At 32.3% G+C, this 21,979-nt stretch overlaps 1 protein-coding gene across 2 annotated transcripts in view; it reads left to right on the forward strand.

Moving 5' to 3' along the window:
* The first annotated feature begins 545 nt into the window (after positions 1-545).
* Nova1 (NOVA alternative splicing regulator 1) overlaps positions 546-21,979 on the forward strand; it is a 144,133-nt gene continuing 122,699 nt past the window's right edge. The window contains exons 1-2 of one of the 2 annotated variants that reach the window (XM_023705308.1): positions 546-627; positions 1,656-1,799. In XM_023705308.1, coding sequence (XP_023561076.1) covers positions 603-627; positions 1,656-1,799 — 169 coding nt within the window. In that variant the 5' untranslated portion in view covers positions 546-602. Of the gene's footprint in view, positions 628-1,654; positions 1,800-21,979 lie in introns of those variants that run through there. The other variant, XM_004645066.3, reaches the window with a different exon arrangement.

The raw sequence follows: 21,979 nt of genomic DNA on the forward strand, positions 1-21,979 counted from the left end.
GCCCGCGGCTCCCGCGCCCCCTCCCCTGCACCTGCCCCGAGCCCGCGGCCCCGGCACATTTCCATTTCTGTTTATCATTCATCAAAATGGCGACCAGGTTTTCGGAAGAGACCCCGTCTTTGCATTTAATCGGTCCCGAGGCTGACCATTGAAATATCCTAGATCTGGGCGAGAGGGTCCGTCCAGGAGGAGGAGGAGGAGGAGGAGGAGAAGGAGGAGGAGGTGGAGGAGGAGGAGGATGACCCCCGAGTGAGGTGATGGCCGCCCAGAGATGCGCGCTGCATTTAACAGTCTGATAAAATAAATAAATAAATGGCACTTGGGTAGCAGATTGCAAATGCTTGGGGCACCGGAGAGTTTTTCCTCTGTCCATCCATCCCCTTGCTTTGGGCTACAAGTAGTATGCAAAATCTTGATGAGTGCATGCCCTTACCGCACTTAGATTGTCAGTACAAATTTCTCATTGATTTGTCTTCAAGGGTGTGCATACGAGGGGGGTGTCTGGTTCGGTGACTTGTTAGTTAACATCCTGCGCTTCCTTGGAAGATGAGTTATAACGGGACCGGTATCGCTTCTTCATTTGCACTGGAGTCATCTTAACAATGCACCCAATGCATCGAAGCAGAGGTGAATTTATCTCCAGCATATCCATTAGAAACGGATTGGGGGTCTTGTGAGTGGCACGCCGCAAAATTTGGAATATTCATTCACATTAAAAACCTAGATTTACCGGGGTGTTTCCTAGTTGAGACATGATCAGGGTGATGGGAATTAAAGTTTATGAAGTTGGGTTTATTTTCTGAAACATTTCATTTTTCGTTTCTTTGGTTCATCGACCCCTCTCTCCCTCTTATGGTTCTTTTGGAAAAGGAGCTATTTGGTCACTTTTAAGTGCATTTAATGTAAATGACTCCTAAGCTTTTTAGTATTGGCAAAATTCTTCTTAAGGTCTTTTAATTAATGAGCTTAACCGAGATCATAGTAGACTAAGAAGTGCTAAAGAAATACGTCAGGATTAGTTAGATTTGTCATTCTACTACATTAAGTTGATTCCTGGCAGTTACTGAAGGCTTGGAATACACCCTACAGTTTGGGTTGATTATTTGGTACGAGAATGGTTGTTTTGCTTACTTTAAGTAGGACATAGGCAATGGCTAATTGTAGTGCTTATGTGCTTGCTAATGACAAACAAATTTAGCTCATCACTATTTACAGTCCTGGGTTGTTTTTTTTTTTTTTTTTTTTTTTTCTCTTTCAGTATGTTAAGTGAAGGTTTGTCATCTTATAAATCTCTGAAGTTTTGTTAAAGGGTCAATTCTTTTTTCATTTTACCATAGTAACCACAGATGGAATTGGAAGACTTCCATGTTTGGAATAACAACTGGAATTTAGTCATCAGTTTCTACAGTGCTGCAAAATATTAGAACATGTTTAGATTTTAATTCCAGGTTTGGAAGTACAGATCTTGCAAATAGGATACGTACTTATTTTTCAGCGTAATTGGCTTATTTTCATTCTTTAAAAAAATTTAATTCCCTGTTTCCTGCAGCTATATGTCCAGTGCTTTAGTTGCTGTGTTTCTTTCTCGAGGGTGGAGTGGGAATACAAAGTTTAAATCATCATGTTAACCAAGAATATTTCTTTGCATTTTTCAGAAGACGGCCAGTATTTTCTAAAGGTTCTCATACCTAGTTATGCTGCTGGATCTATAATTGGGAAGGGAGGACAGACAATTGTTCAGTTGCAGAAAGAAACTGGAGCCACCATCAAGCTGTCTAAGTCCAAAGATTTTTATCCAGGTAGGTGCCGTGGTGAAAAGACTGTTTGATGAATCCCCAAGGAAAGAGATAGAAAAACCTACTTTTGTGTTGTTTTAAAAATATGAAATAGTGGATACTTATTAATATTGCTGTAGGAGAATATATTATGGGAAAAATTTCAACATATTTCCATTGTTAATTATGCCTTTTTTGTAATTGATATACTGTGTATGTGATTTAGACTAATTGCCAGAGCATTTGGGGTATTTTCTGCATACTTAGTAGGGAAAATACACAAAAATTTAAAGATAGAAACTTGAACAGCTGGCACCAGGAAATAGGGTTCTTCTGAAGTTTTCAGACATCATTGTAATGACAATTAGTCTAGAGTGAATTCAGAAGGGGGAGGGAGGCCTCTTAAAGAATGGACCATTTACTTCTGAATCCATTATGTACCTCTTTCTGCTTCATTGCTTTGTTTGTTGGCCTTGGATGAAGTAAAGAGGACAAGTGCTGCCTCCTCAGATTTTTAAAATATTTTGGTTTTAATGTAATTAGATAAGGAATTTACTGTATTATTATGTAAGAAGTAAAATAATGCTATGAAATTTGTGTTACTTTTTGATTAAAATATGTTAACTGTCAGTGTGGTACAGTACCCTAAGGGTATGGTAAGTTCCTAGGTGCTGTATTTTTCTGTTCTTTTTACTTTTCAGTTTTTTCTCTTTAACTTATTGTTATATAGTTGTGGATGTTCATATTTTTGTTGTGTATTATTTTGTTACTCAGTATTTTTCAGCTTTATGGAGAAATTTCCAAAGTGGAATAGTGTGTCTCCTAGATAAAACATTACTAGGTGATTCGCTTTTACTTAGATCTAGATTTCTGTCATTTTGGGGTATTATTTTATCTTTATGGCTACAGAGGTACAATTCAACGCTAAGGGGACCGAGGCGGCTTCTTTATTTTTCTGGTAAAAAAGAAAAGCTGATTTGCGTTCAGCGATCTAATTCACTAAGAGTTCTTTAATACAGCAAGACATCTGGCATGAATGTAGGCAGAACATTTGTAGGACTTTTTTTTTTCCATAGCCAATCCTTTGGCGGTAGAAATGGACCATTGTACTAGAGAAGATTTTAGAATGAAACTTACCATTAAGTTATATAAATTAGGTAATATTTTGGTAAACATTACTTATGAATTAAAATGTAATCTATTAGATATGTTCCTCTAAAGTTTGCTTTCTGTAACTGTAGTTTTACAGATGGCTTTTTTAGTCCTTAAACTTTACTTACGCTTTGGAAAAGTTTTTTAATATACTCACATTCATATATTTAAAAGGTATAGTATGATAGAAAAAAAATCAACGTGGAATTGTTGAAAACCCTTAGTGCAAATTAAAACACTCAAAAGAGCTTGATTGCAGAATTAATAATGTGATAGTTCTAGGAAAAGACCTGCAATGGTAAATTAAATTCACTGTCAATAGATGAAAATGAAAATGCTTTTTTGCATTATACATGAGGTGGTATCAGATGTGCAGGGATGTTACAGAAAATTGGTGTTTATCTAGGATATTCCAAATAGTAAATTAAATGCCTTTTCATTTGAGTATAGTTTATCTTCAGTGGGTTGGAAAGGGTGCACTGAGAATTAGATCTTTTGTTTTTAGTCTTAGTTTTGCATTTTTTCTTAATACATAGAAATTACTTATTTTATTTATAGTTCTATGACATGTTATTTGTGTATAGCCAGAATATCATTTGAAAAAAAAAATGGAAAGCTGGAATACACTGAATAAAATTTTGTGAGTATAGTGACGTAACCTGATCAAATGTGAGTTAAAATGTCAGATATGAGAAGGCTTATACTTTGCCTGTAACAGGTGGAAACCAACTGTACTTAATGAAATCAACTTAAAGAATATGAACCTTTTATTTTTAAAAAGGTTTAAGAATTTTGAAAAGTTTGTATTAAAATATAATTTTAATTTGATTATCACCTGTATGGACAGACAGCTCTCTTCTGGCTAGACTTTACTTCTAACATTCTTTCTGTTCACACATGACCATAGCCTGTGGATTTATCTGAGGTCTTAATCTTCAGCATAACAGCCTCTGAGCTTCTTCCAACTTCCCTTATTCAGGCATACGTGAGGAATACTTACCTTGCACGTCTCACTCTCAAATCAGCAAAATTATATTCATATTTCCGAGTGTAAAGAATTTCTTGTGGGGTTATGGAACAAATTGATAGCTTATTTTTGTATATGTGTGTACATATTTGTGTGTGTGTGTGTGTGTGTGTATGTGAGACACATACACATACATACATCACATACGACTGTAACATTCTCTGTTAGAACGAATATGCCTGATGCTTATTTCATGAAGTGTATGTCTATTTCTTTGTAAGAAAGTATATTTGGGAAAAAGAGTATTTCATGTATATAACCTAATGAACATAAGCAGACTGTCTTAGTTTTTAAGTCAAATATAATTGTGTTCCCAAACTTAGTTAAAATACTAATAGATTTTTAAAAACTTTTTCCAGGATAAATAACAGAATAGAGTCACACTTTGGTGATACTAATAAATTTCAACTCAAATACTAGGTATATTTAAAATATTGCGGCCAATATTATCTCTTTTGTTTCGTTTCCCCCCTCAGCTTATAGGTTTAAAATTCGTAAGCAGCCCTGTCTTTCAGAGTAGTGATTTTTAAACCTTGGTTGAAAGGAAGAAAACAGTTTTGTTTATTAGCTGGTATTAATTTATAATTCAGGCAAATGGATATTGCATTGTGTATTTCATTGTGTCATAAATGTAGCTTGAGAAAATTGTGTAAGGAAGAATTTTAAAGTACATTATTCAATTACTGTAATCAGAAAAAAATGATCTACAAGTAGATTTATTTTACTTTTGCTGTGCTATATAATTCATTTATCTATTTTCAAAAATCTAATCTTACCAAGTATTGACTTATTACTGGTGGCTTAGGAATATATCCTTTTTCTTACTTGATTAAGAAACCTAATTTGATTTATTTAAACATTCTTTTATAATTAGGTTCTATAAAGTTGCTCTTTAGTTAAAATCATTTTCTCATTTTGGGGAATATGTTACTGTGCATTTTTAGGATGGTGATAGTTTTTTTATTCTTCAGTCATCTGAAGATGTGTTTAGTTTTTGTTAATAGATTGATTTTATCTCTTCAGAGTATTTAGTGGGTGGTCAAATATTTGAATGGAAAAACTTTCTGAGTAGATTATTGGTTGGGAAAAATGAAAGGATGTATAAAATAAATATTTCTTGTGTTCATCAGATATGAGAAGACTCAACACTATACTTATTCCTAGTCTATACTGAGACATTGAAGCTACTCATTGTAGCACACTGGAGTCCTTCACTATGATATGGGAATCTGTGTGTAGTGTAAACTGTTTTCATATTGGTATTTGTGGTTATAAAATTAAATTACATGTAACATAAATTATTTCCTCTTATGGTCTTTAAGTTAAAATTTGAATTTGTTATATCTAGATTCTTTATGTCTTGACTTTATCGCTGTCCAATAGGAGTGTTGCTTTCTTCTGTAATCACAAGTCATTTATTCATTAGATCTTTTAAAATTATGAAAGCACCCAATGTAAATGACATTTTCCTCAGTGAAGGAAATGCCTCATACTATTTTTATTTTGACATGGGTGAAAAATCTGTAGTCATTTTAGCCTTTAGGCTTGGGATTATATATGCATGATCATTTTTTTTTGAAAAGTCAAAGGACATGACGAAATTTAAAATTGACCATTTTGTTTATATTATTGAAGGAAAAATATTACAATATTGGTATTATAAGATGAATACATTTCTTACAGCTTCTAAAAGTTTCAGTCTGTACTTTTTCTTTGATCTTAAATGTATAGAATCTTACAAATTTATTGGTTTATATTTTAAGGCAACTTTAATACAGAAATAGAATTGTAAGAAATAGAGAAAAATTTTTACTATCCAGCCTTGTTAGGTGGGTTTTATGATATAGTATCATATTATATTGCAATTGTGTCTTTGGTTTTGTATGAGCAAGGATTTGCTGACACCTGAACTTTTAAAAATTCTTCAAGTTGTGATGTTCATATTTGATACTGTACCTATTGTTATATTTTGGCTGTTTATCATTAAAGAGAAACATAATCTTTCAATTAGGTATTAATATCTCTGAAATTTTCCTACATTTACATTTTTAAGTAATTTTTAACTTTTATATTTAAGACAATAGTAATTCTTAGTATGTGAAGAACTAGTCCTAGCATAATTTATATTAACTGTAATATTTGGAAGATAATTTTCATACTTATCTCATGTATGCAAGTGTTTCATATCATGGGCTTTAAAAATTAGCATAAATATCTTAACAATTTATTTCACTCGATTCCTTTTGATTTCATTCAGATATGTCTATAATTGAATTAGCAGGTTATTGAAGATCAATGACTTAAAGTGTTGATGTTTTCATTAACTGTATGATACAATGTCACTTTTAAATTTGCTATTTAAAGGCTGCTGAGTTTTCTAAAACAAGCTCACATAAAATTTGTGATGTGAGAAGGGAATAACCTGACAACATTTTCTTGTGTATTTCACCCCAAAGAATTTCAGGAATAGTGACCAGAGTTGGTAAACTATTTCAAAGTGTCTTTTGTTTAAAGTGTTTCATTTAATATACCAAGGGGAATAATTATTTGTATCTTGGAAATGCTGAGTAGTATGTGGTATCGATAGAAACTTAACCAACAAACCATCCATCAGTCAAAAACTTGTGTACTTAATAAATATTTTATTTTGTTGTACTTTTGCTCTAAGATTTTAAAAAAAAGTTCACTGACACATATCATGCCACCTGTTAACTAAAATTCAGCAACTAATAAACATTTTGAAACAATAAGTTTAGTCTTGGTTGTTTCTAGCTTAGTAGAGCCATGTTTTAAAGTACAACTCATGAACAAGTGTGGCTTTTTAAAATAAAACTGGGGGTGGTGGTGGGAGAGTTGTGCTTGATTGCTATCTCATTTCCATCTTTGGATACAGCTCTAGCATAAAGTTAAACAACATCTGCAGAGATCTGACTGACAAACATCTCTCTGGGACTCATCATTGCTGCCTGCAGCAGGTGCATTCAGCTTGGCAGTCTTTTGCAAAAAGAGGTTAGTTTGTTCTAACATTTATCAGTAGACCAGTGGGAGCAAGTGACTAGAGAGAAGGGGTTGGTTGTCACTTGTCCAGTGCTGGAATACTACAGGTAATTGGAATGGACTGATGGGAACTGCAGAGTGTGTGTCTCACATTGCACTGCAGCTGCTGTGGAGCTCAATTAACCTGGCCCTCAGAGGCAGGGTATCATGGTATAACCAGAACTGCAAGAGGCGGAGCAGTGCTTTCTGAGGCCTGGGTTGGGGACATTTGCATTTTCTGCATTTTACTCCTTAAAGATATAATTTCAGCTTTCCATTATCTTTAATATGGAAATATCTGCAAGTAAAATGCTTGTCTATGGATCATATAAGATGTATATGAGAAGGAGACAGGACCTTTGGTACAGAAATACAAAACATAATCCTCAATCAGAAGCAGTTCAGTTTTCTACATATATATTTTTACACCACTAGTGAGAGGACATACTTTGTAGTTCTTGTAAAAGTTATGATAGGTTAACATTTGTTTACTTGATTTTATGGGAGAAATAAATCATGTCTATAATTATCTTTTTAGCATTTGGAAAATTTTGACAGACTTTTCGGAGTATTTTGAAGTACTCCAACAAAGCGGGTATAGCGTGTTTAAAGTACTTCTAAGATGCTTGGATTTAATATAATAAGGCTGCTAAAATGGTTATTTAATAAATTTTATTACAAGTTAGTCTTCAGTCAAACTCCAAGCAAGTTATTCTGTCATTTCTAAAGTTTTTAAACCCTTAATTTGTTTTGAAGTATTGCCTTAGGAAGAGAGAAAGGTTGTGCTTTCCTGAAGTTTCTTCATGTTTTCATTGACAGAAAACATTGATTTTATGTGTACTGGTAGTTTTTTCAATAAATGTGATAAGAGGTCTCTTATCACAGACCTCTTCATTATTAGGCCCTTGAATGGAAAACAATTTCTAATGTCAAAATGTCTTTAAAGTAAATCTGGCAACATGCTATACTATTTGAAAATAATTTTGAATTTAAAAACATTTAGAGTTTCTGTGAAGCAGGGTGTCATTTTGACTCTTGTTTTCTTAATTTGAATTTTTCACTATTGTATATAATTTTTCGATGGTTTCGATTGAACCATTTTAGCAGCCTTATTATATTAAATCCAAGCATCTTAGAAGTACTTTAAACACGCTATACCTGCTTTGTTGGAGTACTTCAAAATACTCCGGAAAGTCTGTCAAAATTTTCCAAATGCTAAAAAGATTCTTATAGACATGATTTCAGTTTCATTTAGTTTTTTAAAAGTTTTTTTTTTGTGATCTAATGAACTTTTCTTGAAGGAACTTTACTAGTAGTAACTTTTATTCTGACGATGTTGCTTGTAAGAAATTTTTTAGAATCTTTTTTTACATTTTTATTAGTAAATTTTAGATGTGTGTAATTATCACAATCATCATAAGGAATTTGTACCTGTACATGATATATCTTGCTTCTTTTCTTGGCATTCCTTTCCCCCCACTTCACCCTTTTCCCTTCTTTATTTATGAAAGCTTCCATTTTTTTCATTCTACTCTCTTCGTTTTCTCTCCCTACCCTCTTATTTCCCTTCTCGTTTGAACGTAGAAAATAGATTTTTTAAAAAGTTAGGAAGAGTTCAGTGAAAATTATAGTCAGTAAACATTGATCATATATAAAAATCAAGACAGTCATTCTCACACTTTTTTTTTTCAGTGCAGATTGTTTCAGCTTTAGCTGTTTTCTTACTAGTTTTTATCAGTGTGAAAATGGTGAATTAAACTTTCACATATGTACTTTACATGTTTTTAAAGTTTTGAAAAGGCATGAGAAAATAAGCATTTCAAGACTAGAAGGTTAAAAATAGTATGCATACTGTTAAACTTTTAGGAACATTTTTAATATTTTCTAAGTTTAAAATCATACTGTGGATATCCATTTTCTTGACACATCTCGATCATGGAAAAGCATGCTGTCTGTACTTCAGCATTGATCTTTGCTGCTTCCTGCAGGGCTGTCATGGCATCCTTGACAGAACCAGACAAAAAAAAATGAAATCAGTGTCTTGATTTAAAAAACAGCAGAATTATTGAGGTAAGGTTATTTGAGGTGGAACATAAAACATTTTAGTCCTTTCTTAAAATGATATTCTTCAATGAACACTAAAAGTTAATGTTATTTTATTGATCCATTTTATGTTTTCTTGTAGTCAGAGTATTTGTGGTTCTAATGAATTTTATTCTGAATGGAGTATAATTTTTAAATTTTAGACTAGTTTTCTCATTTTCTTTTGTGAAACAGAGCTTTTTGAAGTTTGGAAGAATGATTTTCCATTTTAAAGATTTTTGTGAATAGTTAATATATTGAAGGCCCTCTCATTCTATTCATTGATGAAGATGAATTGTCATACAGTGAGTTCATTGAATAAGATTTCAAATCCTGCATTCTTTCTAGGATATACAAATGCTGAATCATACTTTATTTCCTTTTTAGAAATTATATGATCATAATACAGATCACAACTGTTAGTATTTGGCTGCTGTAGAGTTAGACTGGACATAACTTTATGATCTGTTAATTTGGGTGGGGGCAGGTGGAAAAGAAAGACTGCTATGGTCATTGCATTAACAGAATAATAGTGAATAGAATTATTTTCTCTATGTGTGTTTTCTTCCTATATAGATGTTTTTCTATTACACATTCTTGATGCACATTTTATATTGCTACATGTTTTAGAAAAACTACTTTTTCAACTTCAGTCATTTTTATTCATAAAAATACCTGTTCTTCAAAGGTTTAATGTTGCAGAGTTTGTTGCCACACTTGGTCTTATTCTCTGTGTTGTTCATGTATTTTTTTTCTGAGACTGATTACTATGTAATGAAAGAACTTTTTGAAAACATAGGATTTCATGGTCCATTGTGAAGTTTACGTGGACTTTTCCCTTTTATTATCATGTCTATCTTCACGTAAGCCCAAGTATATTATTAAGCAGCAGTTTGCTTACCACTGTTTGAAACTGTAGCAAAGAGTCTTTCCTCATTAAAAGAATATTGGCTTGCTTTATTCTAAATTTATAGGTTGTTGTCTCTTAAAATTTCATTTTTAACATCTTATATGACATCTCTCTCAGAGACTTTATGAGAAAACTAAGGAGGAGCTAAGAATGTTATTATTTAAAAGGATTTGAAGAAATGATGGAATTCTATTACTAGATCAAAGGGTAAAATTTTAAATATGATCTTTGTAGAACTTTTCTTAAGCAGGTGAGAAAACCAAGATAACAGATGATTAAGAGACATATGCAAGGTTTTTTCTAATGCAGTAATTCACCTATAACACTGAATGTGCTTTCTGAATTTATAGTGGAACTATAAATTGTAGTTGGCAGTTCATTCTTTGTAAGTTGCTGCACTCCTTTTGCATGTGACTGAGGAAATGGGTTCTTACCACCCCCCAGTTAGAAAGTGAGTGTTTCTAAAAGTTGTCAGTCCTAGTTTTACAGTTACTATTTTTGTTGACTTACCACAGTGAAAGACAAAATACTTTCATTCTTTACTGCATATTTAAAAAATGTGTGTATATATATTTTAATGTATGCATGTATATATACATACATTTTAAATTGTTTTTCTATAATTATGCAGATTGAAATGATACTTTTTTAGAGTAATTCCATATTTATCATTTTGCTACTTTAGTTGCAATTTCTTTCCTACCTTCCATTTCCTTTTCCCCTTTTTAAATTTTTGATAAATAATATTGCCCTTATAAAAATTTGTAGACTGCCTAACTCAGAATTTGCTCTTAAGGATTGTTTCAAGCCTTGTATATTTTTTATATTTTTATGACTTTTATAAAAATCATGCTTTGAATAGCATATTTATACAAGTATTCAGAACAATTGGTTTAAAAAGGACAAAATATTATTTTTAAGAAATAAGCATGCAATTAAGGGGACCTAAGTAAAACTGTGGTTATATCAAATTATTATTAATTTTAAATTATTACTATTCTCATTTTCATCTATCCTTTTAATTAAATTGATCCACTTCTCAATTAGAATTCTCTTCTTTTTATTGTGTTGTAGGCTTAATGATTGCTTTCTAGCAGCAGTATAAAAATACTTAACATGATTTTGAAGACTTTTCCTCAAACAACTTTAAAAGTCTTTTGTGATAGTCTTTGCTCAAATCTGTGTAATAATTGTTTAAAGTCCATTAATGTGGACCTTAGTTTTTGTATTTCTGCCTTCTACTGTGTTTAAAATGCATCCCAAAATTTAAATCAGAAGTGGCACTGCAAATTTAAAATAGTATATGAATGGCTGAATAAAGAACTTGAGGGTTCTTTTGTGAAATGCTCCTTATCACTGGTTTGGTGGCTGTAACAGGCAGTGTATCTTTAGTCTTTTACTCGGCTTCCACTTTATTTTAATGGGGGTGTGTGTTTTTGTATGTGTGTGCATAGAATCTGTATTTTTGGATAGCTGAAATAATGGGTTCAGAAACTCAAAGGCACGAGGAATGTATCAGACAGGGAAAGTACTCGTTAGACATTAAGGAAGAGTGATGTTAGATGGAGAAATTTTACTTTTTGTCAGCGTGCTGTCTGTCCTGTGAAGGAAATTCAAAGTCACTATTACAGAGAATGCTTCACAAGCATCTCAGAAATGAGGACCGTTTTTAAGCATACTCTGACTTAAGCCACACAAATTGAATTATGATTTAGCTACTAACGAAAGAGTTAAAAGTAACTTTGAGGTTTTATAGCTATGTTACCTTATGATTTATTTAAGGCCACATGACCACATGTGATGTGAGAAACGGAGACCAATAATGATTCATGAGATTTCGAAAATCAACCATTATTAGCTCTAATTGAAATGAAACTATTAAATGTGATTATGAAAAGGATTTTTACTATTTGACATGTTCTGCAGCTATTGTGTCCATGTTAATGTGTGATTTTTGTCAGAAGTAGTCATGTTGTCACTATTAGAAGATAAGTAGATGTTCTTACTATCTATGAAAAGTAGGATATCTGTATAGTAGAGCTTACTTGACTTACTGGAATGGCAAGGTATTTGTATATGTATATTTATAATTAAACTTTTATGAAAGTTACTGAATTTTCAATTTTTGCTACTTCATAAACATTTAAAATTTAGTGAGATGTATGAAAATACGAGGCTTTACTTGCATGAGCACATTTTGATTTTTGTCACAATAAATTAATCAATGAAATATGTAAGATTTAGTAGATATACTGCCCCCCATGGCTCATGTTTAATCTTCCAATATTTATGAATTTTAATTTTTAAAAAAGTCAGTATAGAACAGTGGGTTGTAAAATACTATCAGCTTTTTTTTTTTTTTTTAAACCTGACTGCTTCCACATGCTTAGATTTTTAACAGTTTGGTAGAGTTTTGAATGATCTCTTTGGAATTAGAACTAAGTAGTCAGTGACCTGAAGATCTTTCTGCCCCCTGATGGAACAAAAAGAAAACAAAAAGACAGATGTTTAGTTGTAATCAAATTTGATACTGTATAATGGGAGAAGTAGGTTTAAAAGTTGAAATTGCCTCTGGTAGTGGGTCTTGGAGGTGTGGCTAGACTTCCTTGAAGACTTCAAGGACGCGCTGGCTGGGTGTTGAGTGTTGAATGTGAATTTGATTGGGGGCCATAGGTGAAATGTGATTTGAAGGGTGAAATAGAAAATATATGGACAGTGAGATTTGAGAAAGATGCTCCTATCACCAAGACTCAGAGATGGTTGGTATTTCTTGGATAAAAAGTTGATCTTTCTGTGTGTGGGAGCAGGGTAGTAGAGAAGCGTTATAGATGTTTGCACATGTAAAGAGATAGGGTATTAGATAAGAAAAAGAAAAAAGCTTGATTGAAAAATATTCACTTAGAAATATTTATTATTGAGAAGTATTATTTTTTAAATGCATTTGCTATGTCTATCCAGTGACTGGCAGTCGGACTGTAATTAAAATATACATTATCTTGTACCTATAAATTGTCATATTTTTACTCTGGAAGTTTTCCCCTGTTATCTAATAGAATTGGCTATTCGATTGATAAACCTAGCTTTTTACTTAGGAAATATAACTAGTCAAAAAGACTAATGTATTTAGAAAAGAAAAGACAAAGGGAAAGGTGAAGCAATTGGGAAGACAGAAAAGAGATGTTATCAATGTGGCTTGTGTTTAAGCAATTATGTGATAAATGTTGAAAAACTTGTCAATACCTTGCAAAGGGCAAATGTCAATTAAAAATGTTTTGAAGTACAGGAAGCTTTGGAGAGAAAAATCTGCATTTGACATTTATTCACTTTTAAATAAAGTGACTTGAATGGTTTATTTAGTTTGCATTTGATTGGTAGCAGTTTAAAATCATACTCTTGATAGAAATTTCTGTATTTCTAAGTAGGCCTTTCTAGTTTCTTGGCATATGAAAAGATTGATATTGTAATTGATGAAAATTAGTGATTTACACAGTGAGTATGTGTGCATATATCTATTTTTATGTGTGAAATTGATGCCATTTGAACACTAAAGCAGTGGTAAACTGCAGAAGCATTTATGTTTTGCCAATGAAAAATGAAAATTAAGTCATTTTTTAGTAGATTCTTTCTTATGCTTTTGTTTAGAATTTTGATTAATTATTGATATTTAGCAGGATTTTATACTATTGATAATTACTTTACAAAAGAATGCCTTAATTGATACTCATTGAATTTAGATGAATTAAAAAATGACTAGAAATATGTCATTGTTTTTCCATTTAGAAAATGAGATTAAAAAATCTGTCTAGCATTTTGTACTGATTTGTGAAATTATTGGCTACTTGTATAGAGAAACATTAAAAAACTGAACAGCTGAAGTGACATTAAGCACCAGATGGGGATTTAGAATAAAAATATTCACTGTGTAATCTTTATTTAAATACTATTCATAATTCAATAATACTAGTTTTTATAACTCAAGGTTGGATTTAATATATAAGGGAACATTAAGATAAGTATCATTACCTTTTGATACCTATATCATAGAGTGATTTCATATCATGTTTTGAATTCATAGTTTGCTTTAAAGTGGTAAATAATACATATAGGTACTACTTATACATGATTTGTAGAACAAATATAACTTTGCTGGAAAAATTTTGAAGACATTTTCATTTTGCATCTTTTCAAAATAGCATTGAAATTTTAAGTTTTTTGTAAATTCTGCCTTTAAAATGACATTTCACTTTTATTTTAACATATCTTTCAACTGGAAATTTCAAACCATGCTTCTCTGCAGTACTGTTTCAAACTTATTTTTCTGAAGGTATTTCTGAAGAAATACCTATTCTGTTTAATAAAAGGTACGTTTCTTTCAAAGCTTTATTATTAACTACACTGTCGACATCTTGTTTAAAAAACAGAACAACTCTATGAATGAAAACACAAACAGAGATGATGAGATGGATAAGCCCTGTATGGCAGTTGAGGTTGGCATGTATTTCAAATAGGATATTTAATGTACTATATTAAGAAGAGTAGTAATTTTGCAATGAAGACTAGTACTTTTATTATATAGTTTCATGTAGTACACTTTCTAATTCTGACAGGTCTTTTATGTTTTAATATCTTGTTTTTAATGTCTATAAAATTATTTTTGATGTTGGAATTATTTTTGTGGGCTCTGTTAGTAATTAACTTACTAACTGAAGTTGGTCAGAATTAAAATTTTGAAATTGATAGATTTATGAATACCAAATATATATTTCATTTTTAAAGAATAATGCTAAAAGATGTAATTGTTATTGCTAAGATTGTTTACAAGTAAGTAAGAACTGATAACTTTCCATTTTTAGAAAAAAATATTAATAGACTCTAGAGAAGCATTACAGAAAAGCCCTTATGAGTATAAATGCCAGGAAATACTTCTTTATGACAAAATGCTCACTTTGAATTAATATCCTGGCTTTCATAAATCTGGTGTTTTCTGCCTTCTAATGAGCTGTGCTCAGTTTCTCGTGCGTGTGCCTCACTGCCTCTTTACAGTCCATGGAAAAAGCGGTGATCTTGTATTTGGAACTCTTCAGGCCATACAACTAGAATTTACTGTTTATCAATGACTCAGTGACCATAAGAATGCTTCTGTTAGTTTAATTCTTAAAATATTACGTAGGCAGGGATTTTTATCTCTAGAGATAAAGAAAATGTGACAGATATGACTTGTGATATGTTAAGTTAATGAACTTGCTATTTACTATTGTTGTGTAATCTATCAGATTGCATATAAATTAGAGTTCAGAAAGATAACATTTAGAATTTAGCTTAAGATTCATCAGACTGCCACATTAACCCTTTATTGAGAGATAATTATATAGTTTTGAGAGGTTGACCTTTTTTTCTTACTCATATAGAAATCCCTCCTCCTCCTCCTCCTCCTCCTCTTCCTCCTCCTCCTCCTCCTCCTTCCTTCTTTCTTCATTCTTCCTTTTACCTTCTCCTTCTGCTGCTGCTCCTTTTTCTTCCACCTCCGCCTCCTCTTCCTCCTCTACTTCCTCTACTTCCCCTCCTCCTCCTTCTCCTCCTCTTCTTCCTCCTCCTCTTCCTCCTCCTCTTCCTCCTCCTCTTCCTCCTCCTCTTCCTCCTCCTCCTCCTCTTCTTCTTCTTCAAGATGGGCTCTCTCTACTTGAGGCTGGCTTTGAACTCACTATGTAGCCCAAATGGGCTTTTTCAAACTTGCGGCTGTCCTCTTACCTCAGCTTCCCAAGTACTGGGATTGCAGGCATGTGCCCTCATGCTTGGTCCAGGTCTTACGAATTTTTATAAAAGATTGAGGAAACTTAATGTTGTAATTCTATAAAAGGTATCTTTTATTGGTTTATTCAGTTTATTCTTTATGTTCCTTATCACGTGTATATATTTTCCATGAATCATCACTGTTCTTTTTGGTTCCTATTAGACTAAAATTATTTTTATATAATGAATCAATATTATGTCACAGTAGTTATAAGAACCTAATGCTATATTCCAATATGTTAAATTTTATATTAGTTACTACTTATCTATTATATATTTAAGAGTCATCTACTACCATAATAACACAATTCACTTGGTTTTATTGTGTCCTTGGAGACAGTAAATTTCATAAGATCATGCAGATTCTTAAATTGTTTTGTGGAAAAAACAAAGTCTAATACTTAGAATTTTTTATTTGAAATATGCAAGAATATTAGATAATATAAGAAAGAAAGAGGAAGAAAACAAAACTATTTGCTAATGGGCATTTTATTCCAGAATGAATATGCCAATAGATTTATTATTCAATATTCAGAATTTGTAAAGATGATGAAAGTAAAGTGGGATTGTAATGAGACTAATACTGAGTGTTGGCAGTTCATTGAGGTAACCTATAACTATGAGTGAGAGATGATAGATTTATCTTTAAATTTTGTTAAGATATGACTCTGGGAAGTATAGAAATTTGAAATAGATTATCAACAGTGGCAGTAAACTGAATATTCACTTTTCTTTCTTTTTGGATATTCACTTTTCACTTAGAACATCTTTTATTTTCTTTGTAACCATGTTTGCACAAAATGTGAATTCTAAAATCTCCATGGGCATCCTCACTGATTATCATATTTTGTATTTCAGGGAAAATGAAAATAATTAAAATAAGTTTCATAAGCTGATACTAGTTCTACCCATCTAAGTATATTAGCATCTGTGTACTCAATGTGTTTTACTCTGGATTGTCTCTGCACCTAGCAAATGTCAATTTCTACTTTCATTTTAGATTCCCTTTCCTACACCTAAGTCTTCTTTCTAGCAACTTTTTGCCCCATTACCATTTTCTTACTCTACTTTATATTTTTGAACATAAAAGTGTGCTCTTAATGTTAAAAAAAAAGCATGTTTCTCCTTGTCTGATCTGATATTGCAGTCACTATGCCACTGACAGTAAATGTTTCCTTGCATTTGTCCATATTATACTCTTTCCAGTTCGTTTGCCGCATTTCCAGTTAGAATTTTGACCCTTTCCTTTCAGTGAAACTGCTCTGATCATGGTGATGGTAACTACAGTAATTTGAATTCAGTGATCAATTTTCAGTGCATATTTATAAAACAATCAGCAACATTTGATATAGTGATTGCTGCCTCCTCTTGGAAGCACTTCCTTTTGCTTCTAACTCATCTCTGCCTTTCTGCTTGCAGCCTAAAATTTCCTTTGCTGGATTCTTCTCCTTTGCCTGAGCTCAGCCTTTGCACCAATGCCTTTTTCTCCACTCATACTTACTCTTGTGTGTCTACCCAGTATCGTGACTTTAAACGATTCATGTTTTTAAAACAACTGCCAGATGTTTATATCCATGTGACCCTTTCAGTTGCCAGCTTTATTTTACTTGTGTGTCTAATGCATAATTAGAATTCATTGTGTTTAAAAAGAAATATTCTGTTCTTTTTCAACTTCCCCAGTCAACTACTCCCACATCTTCTTTATCTTAATTGTATCTTTATCTTTTAAGTTTCTGCGGTCATAAATTTTGGAGGTATCTTTGTCTTCTCTCTGTTAAACTGTATCTAATGCATTGTAATTTTGCTTATGTACAAGATACTTGTCTAAAACACAAGCAAATAGTCAAGTCCAAAGCAATACTAAATACAGAAGTAAAGGTTTCAAAAAAGAATAAAGTTTAGAATTAACCTGAAAATGTGATTGACGGTGAATTCAGTGTTAAAACTTTTTTGATAAGTTATAGAAAGTAGACTCTCTTGGGTTGGGGCTGGGGCTCAGTGATAGAGCACCTGATTCACATGCATAAGGCCCTGGATTTGATTCCCAGTACTATAATAAACAAAACAAACAACAGCACAAAAAGAAAATGTCAGTCTCGGCCACTGTGTGGTCTAGACTAAACCCCCAAATTGTGAAAGATGGAATGATTTTTACTTTTATGTTATAGAGAACTTTGTAGGAGAGGACTTTTATTTTAAGGAATGTCCTTTTAAATCTAATCATCATAGTAGCATAAATACTTTTATATCCAAAATACTTGAATTTTAAAGCATAAATTTGTGTCTATAAAATGAAATATTTAGCCATAACAAAAGGAGATAGTTTTGACACATGGAGGAAGCTAGACAGGAGAGCATTAGTCTTAGTGAAATAAGTCATGAATAATATAGGTAAATACCACATAATTTCCCTTATACATAGAATCTAAGAGTTAAATATATAGAAATAGTAGAATTCTAATCACCATGGGTGGGATGGGGGTGAAGAAGTTGAGAGAAGCAGGTCAAAGTATGCTAACATGTAGGAAGAAAGTTAGATACGTAATGTACAGGCGTGACCTTTACAGTTGATATTATATTATGAATATTTGCTGAGAGACTAGGTGCTTTTGCCATAAAAATATTACTATGGAAAGTGATGAGTATATTATTTAGCATGACTGTAATAGTCATTTCACTGTGTATGTGTGTGTAAATAGTAACATGACTGCTATAAGCACATCAACTTCTCAGAATGTCACATTGTGTGCTGTAGTAAAAATAAATATGAAGCTATAAGAATAGGAAGCTTCTAAACATAGTCCTTAAGATGGGGAATATAGCTCAGTGGTGAAATTTGTGTTTAGCATGTGTAAAGTTGTAGATTCTATCCCCAGTATCAAAAGAGGAAAAAATATGATAAACTCATTTTTTAGAAGACTTTATTAACTTAGTACAAACCTGTGTAGATGGATATATACACATTTTAGATGAAAAATATATGCTGATCCATTTATAATATGCTCAATCAATAATTTGTTATACTGCTAAAGAATTGCATAGTTAATAAATTGTGCAAATGATTTATTTTTCTATAAACTGTGTTGATTATTTTATGCCTGTCAGTTGAAAATTCATTTAAATTTCTTTGAGAAATTACTAAAATTCATGGGCTTTGCTTCTTTCTTTAAATGAGCTGTTTAATTTCACTATTTTAATTTTGTTTTTTAGTTATATACTCAGTAACATAAATTGTATTATTTTCTCAAATAGCGAAGTTGTTCTTATGGTTCCAATATAATATTTTAATGAAATAATTATGTCTTCTTTTTAACTTCGTTTCTTCATCAGACTTTTTATTGATGTATCTTACGGGAAAAAAGGTACTCAATATCTAGAAAATTACTTGTCAGAATAAGACAAAATAAATTTGTAGGGTTCTCAGTACATAAATGGTACGATAGAGGAAATTTTCGATCACTCTTTTCAGAAGTAAACTTAGCAGTTATAGTTTCCTGGATTACAGGGAAAAGAACATGTGTTTATGTAGTTAGTTTCATTTGCAAGTTTAAAACTTAAACATGTACTTTTATGGCATAAAATCATAAATTTCATTAGTTAGTATAGCTTGCAGAAACTTACTTGTTTAGAATTTACCCTAAGATATAGCCAAATAGAGTTAAGATTCTGAATACAAAAACACATTAGGAATTGGGTAGTTGGCTAATTTTAAACTTAAATTTTTAGAGTAACTTTTTGATAACATTTTTCATTTTGAACTTAAGTGACCATTAATCTTATGTGTCTCTGTTTAAAGCTATTTGCTTAAAGATGTTTTGCGTTGTCTCCCCTAAAGAGAATATATGAGAAAACTAATGAAACAATTTTAAAATATGAATACCAGTTTTAAGATAGCTAGGAATAATTTACCATCTAATTTTATTGCTATGTTGTTCCACTTTTATGATTTATTTTATTTTTTATATTTTAGGGAAGGGTCTACAGTGTGTTCAGGGTCTCACTACTAGATTAGACTCATAGTGATCTGCCTGTTTACAGCCTCCCAAGAGCTGGGATTGTAGGTGTGCGTCAGCATGCCCAGTCTCAATCCCTATCTCAGTGTCCCCTGGGGGCGGGGCCAGCAAGAAAGGCCCAGGGATTGAACTCTGGCCCCTGTATGATTTATTTTTATTCCTGAAAATCTTTGAAAATGTCTAATCTTAGTTTTTTGGACTGTCAGTATTTAAAATATAAATTCAAGATCCGATATAGCTAAGCTTTGTGCTTTTATTATCTTTCATTTTATATACTTTTGCTGTGTGGTTGCTGCTGAACTTCCCTAGATAAAAGACTAAAATTGGGCCAGTTTATTCTACGACTCCTTCTAACATATGTTTTCAGTTGATCCAGCTCTGTGTCTTTTATCCTTTTGTTTATCTCTGTTTAGCTTGCTATTTTGTACCTACTTTTCAAGTTTTTTTTTTTATTTTATTTCTGTCAACCTAGAAACTCATCCTGCTGTCTTTATATTCTGAAAGTGAACCTGCTTCACAGTTATCTAGATCATGTTTAAAGAGCTATATCTGCTTCCTTTTATATTTCACATTACTGTGTAATTTTACCCATAACCCTTGTCTACCATTCTAGAAAAGGTATTCTGTTTGGATGCTGTTTTTCTTCTATTTACATTTTTCCAGACTTTTAAATTCTCTTTCAGATCTCTTTAAATTTTCATATTGAATCTTTTTCTTGATTGGGAGTATATTCACTCTTACATTAAATTATAAAAAATAAAATTACTTCTTTGATACTTTTGGTGATTATTACCTCTCTGCCTGTCAAAATTTTTAATGAACAATCTGTCTACTGATTTTTTTTCCTTAGCACTATTCTTTGTGATTATCCTCTTGTTTTGTAGTTCATTAGTATATTTGTTCAAGATTTCATGCACTAACTTTTATCTAGGCATCAACACTTTCTTTGTTTTCTACAGCATTTGGTATTGATCTTAACTCTTCATATTTTGGTCACTTTCTTTGACTTTTTGTCATCATACGATCTTCTTTCTCTTGTTGTTTAGCTACATTTTTTTGAGGATTTTGGTGGGTTTCCTTTTTTATTCAGTGTATATATGGAAGTACATTAGGTGTCCAGGTTGGTTCTTTGGTTTCAACTATTGCTTGATAGAAACTTATGTCTGGTCAGCTCACCCATTTAGAGCTTTTGTTGTGTTGGGAATGACAAAGTGACAATAGCTAGTTTTACATACTTTCCTAAGTGGTGACGAGAGGCTTGGGATTTTTCCTATCACTGTTTTGAGATTTCCCACTATCACCTTAGAGGTAGGCTGTCCTCTCCCTCCTGCTAAGGCTCAGGCCAATAAGACTTAGCTTAAGACTAAGACTAAAACCATTAAGAATAAGACTACTAAGAACAAAGACCTCCTGGGCAAGGTCCTTACAGTTTAAGGTCCTCCCTGCCCTCTGAGTCATCAGTAATGCCCTCTTCAGTAAATGGGAAGTGCTCCCTGTCCTGCATTTTTTCCTCACCAACAACCGGCACCCCAGGCTCCTGCTTGCTGCCCTTTTGTCTCTTGCTCTTTTTGCTGTGCTGTAACACCTGGAAGGAGACTGGGGCTCACTGCAGGGTCCTTGGCGTTGTATGCATACCTTATGGGGTTTTTTTGTTAGTATGTTTTGTTTTTTGTGGTATGAGGTGTAGAACTGAGCACATTGTGCTTGTCAAGCAGATGCTTATGCCGCTGAGCTATCTCCCTGACCGCAATAGTTCATGTTTTTTAGACAAATTTGATTGTGTAAACCTTATTTAAATCTTTTATAGTTACACAAATTATTTTATTATGGTTCTTCTGATTTTGTCTATAACTTTTTTCCAGAGATACTTTATTCTTCTTCTTGACACCCCCCTTACAAAGTAATTATGCCTATCATTTTTATATATACATATATAATTGATTATATACATACATAAATCTATTTATCTGTCTATCTCAGCATTTAGGAAATCTTTTTCTGAATACTCACACCTGATTAAAGTAACTGCTTCAGTGCCTAGGAGTCATTATGTATTTCTCACACATTTTACAATATAAGGTCTTATCTTACACATAGCCTAGGAAGACCACATCAAGCTGCATGTAGAGGTGTAAGCCTATAATCTCAGCAGTCTGGGAGGTTGAGGCCACTGGATCTTGAATTTGGGTACTGT

This window comes from Octodon degus, unplaced genomic scaffold (assembly GCF_000260255.1).
Source record: "Octodon degus isolate 3935 unplaced genomic scaffold, OctDeg1.0 scaffold00217, whole genome shotgun sequence".
NCBI classification, from domain to species: domain Eukaryota; kingdom Metazoa; phylum Chordata; class Mammalia; order Rodentia; family Octodontidae; genus Octodon; species Octodon degus.